We start from the raw sequence: 1,699 nt of genomic DNA on the forward strand, positions 1-1,699 counted from the left end.
CCACACTTATACCTATGACTTTCTGACATGGTTATCAGACACAATCAGAGAAAGAACATTCAATTTAAATATTGAAATTGACTCAATAAAAGCTGCAGTGTTGCAGAAAAACAGTTCATTCTATAATAAACCAGTTCCTTTTTATTCTTCTGTTCTGCTTCATTTCATTTTGTGTGGGTGTTTATTTTTCTTTCAAGGCAGTTCAAGCAGTAAGTTTTCATGGAGAAATGGAATCACACGTCAAATGATTTCATTTTGTTGGGGTTGTTTCCCCAAAATCAAACTGGCCTTCTTCTCTTGTTCCTTATCATCCTCCTATTCTTCCTCGCCTCAGTGGGTAACATGGCCATGATTCACCTCATACGTGTGGATCCCCGTCTCCACACACCGATGTACTTTCTACTCAGCCAGCTCTCCCTCATGGACCTAATGTACATCTCCACCACCGTCCCCAAGATGGCTTTCAATTTCCTCTCTGGCCAGAAAAGAATCTCCTTCCTGGGATGTGGTGTGCAATGCTTCTTCTTCCTGACCATGGGTGGTTCTGAAGCCTTACTCTTGGCCTTCATGGCCTATGACCGTTATGTGGCTATCTGCCACCCTCTCCATTATCCCATCCGCATGAGTAACAGGATGTGTGTGAAGATGATCATAGGATCTTGGACAGTGGCGTCCATCAACTCCTTGGCACACACAGTCTACATCCTCCATATTCCTTATTGCAGATCTAGGGCCATCGATCATTTCTTCTGTGATGTCCCAGCCATGTTGTCTCTTGCCTGTATGGACACCTGGGTCCATGAGTACATGGTTTTTCTGAGCACAATCCTCTTTCTCCTTCTTCCTTTCCTTGGTATCACCGCTTCCTATGGCCGGGTCCTATTTGCTGTCTACCACATGCGCTCAAAAGAGGGAAGAAAAAAGGCCTTCACCACCTGTTCAACACATTTGACTGTAGTGATCTTTTATTATGCACCTTTTGTCTACACCTATCTTCGGCCCAAGAATCTCCGCTCACCAGCTGATGATAAGATCCTGGCAGTCTTCTACACCATCCTCACCCCCATGCTCAATCCCATTATCTACAGCCTGAGGAACAAGGAAGTCCTGGGGGCCATGACAAGAGTGTTTGGGATAGTCTCCTCTCTGAAAGAATGATCATGACTCTCTCTACTTTCCTTTCTATACTTCCCTTTTACATATTGATTAGAACAGTGTTGCCCAACAGAAATATATTAATAATTTAAAATTTTGCAGTAGATACATTTAAAAGTAAAATACACTTAAATTATATTTTTATTTAATCCAAAACAGCATTATCAATATTAACATTAACAACTTTGATATTAATTATAGAGTGTATTATTTTAAGATATTATATGCAATATATTACGTTTGTGTGTATATTACTATTACTATAATAATACTTATATGACATAATTTCTTCATGTAATTAATATAAAATTATTAGTGAAATCTTTTACTTTGCTTTCATTCTAAGCATTCAAACTCTTGTGTATATTTTATACTGAGAACACACTGCAATTTGGACCATACCCATTTCAAGTGCCCAATAGCCATATGGGGCCTCTGTCTACAGTGTTGGGCAGCACAGCCTTAGAGCATCTACTAAAATGTTTTCAGAAGTTACATATATGTCTATGTGTGTGTGTTTGTGTATGCTGTATAAAAATCTATT

General features: G+C 39.3%; 1 protein-coding gene across 1 annotated transcript; it reads left to right on the forward strand.

Annotated features, from left to right (window-relative positions):
* The first annotated feature begins 219 nt into the window (after positions 1–219).
* Positions 220–1,158, forward strand: LOC138382520 (olfactory receptor 2L13-like). Its single transcript, XM_069466989.1, has one exon. It carries the CDS (start codon positions 220–222, stop codon positions 1,156–1,158), a length of 939 nt encoding a protein of 312 aa, XP_069323090.1.
* The last annotated feature ends 541 nt before the right edge of the window (positions 1,159–1,699 follow it).

Source organism: Eulemur rufifrons, chromosome 4, assembly GCF_041146395.1.
Source record: "Eulemur rufifrons isolate Redbay chromosome 4, OSU_ERuf_1, whole genome shotgun sequence".
Taxonomy (NCBI): Eukaryota; Metazoa; Chordata; class Mammalia; order Primates; family Lemuridae; genus Eulemur; species Eulemur rufifrons.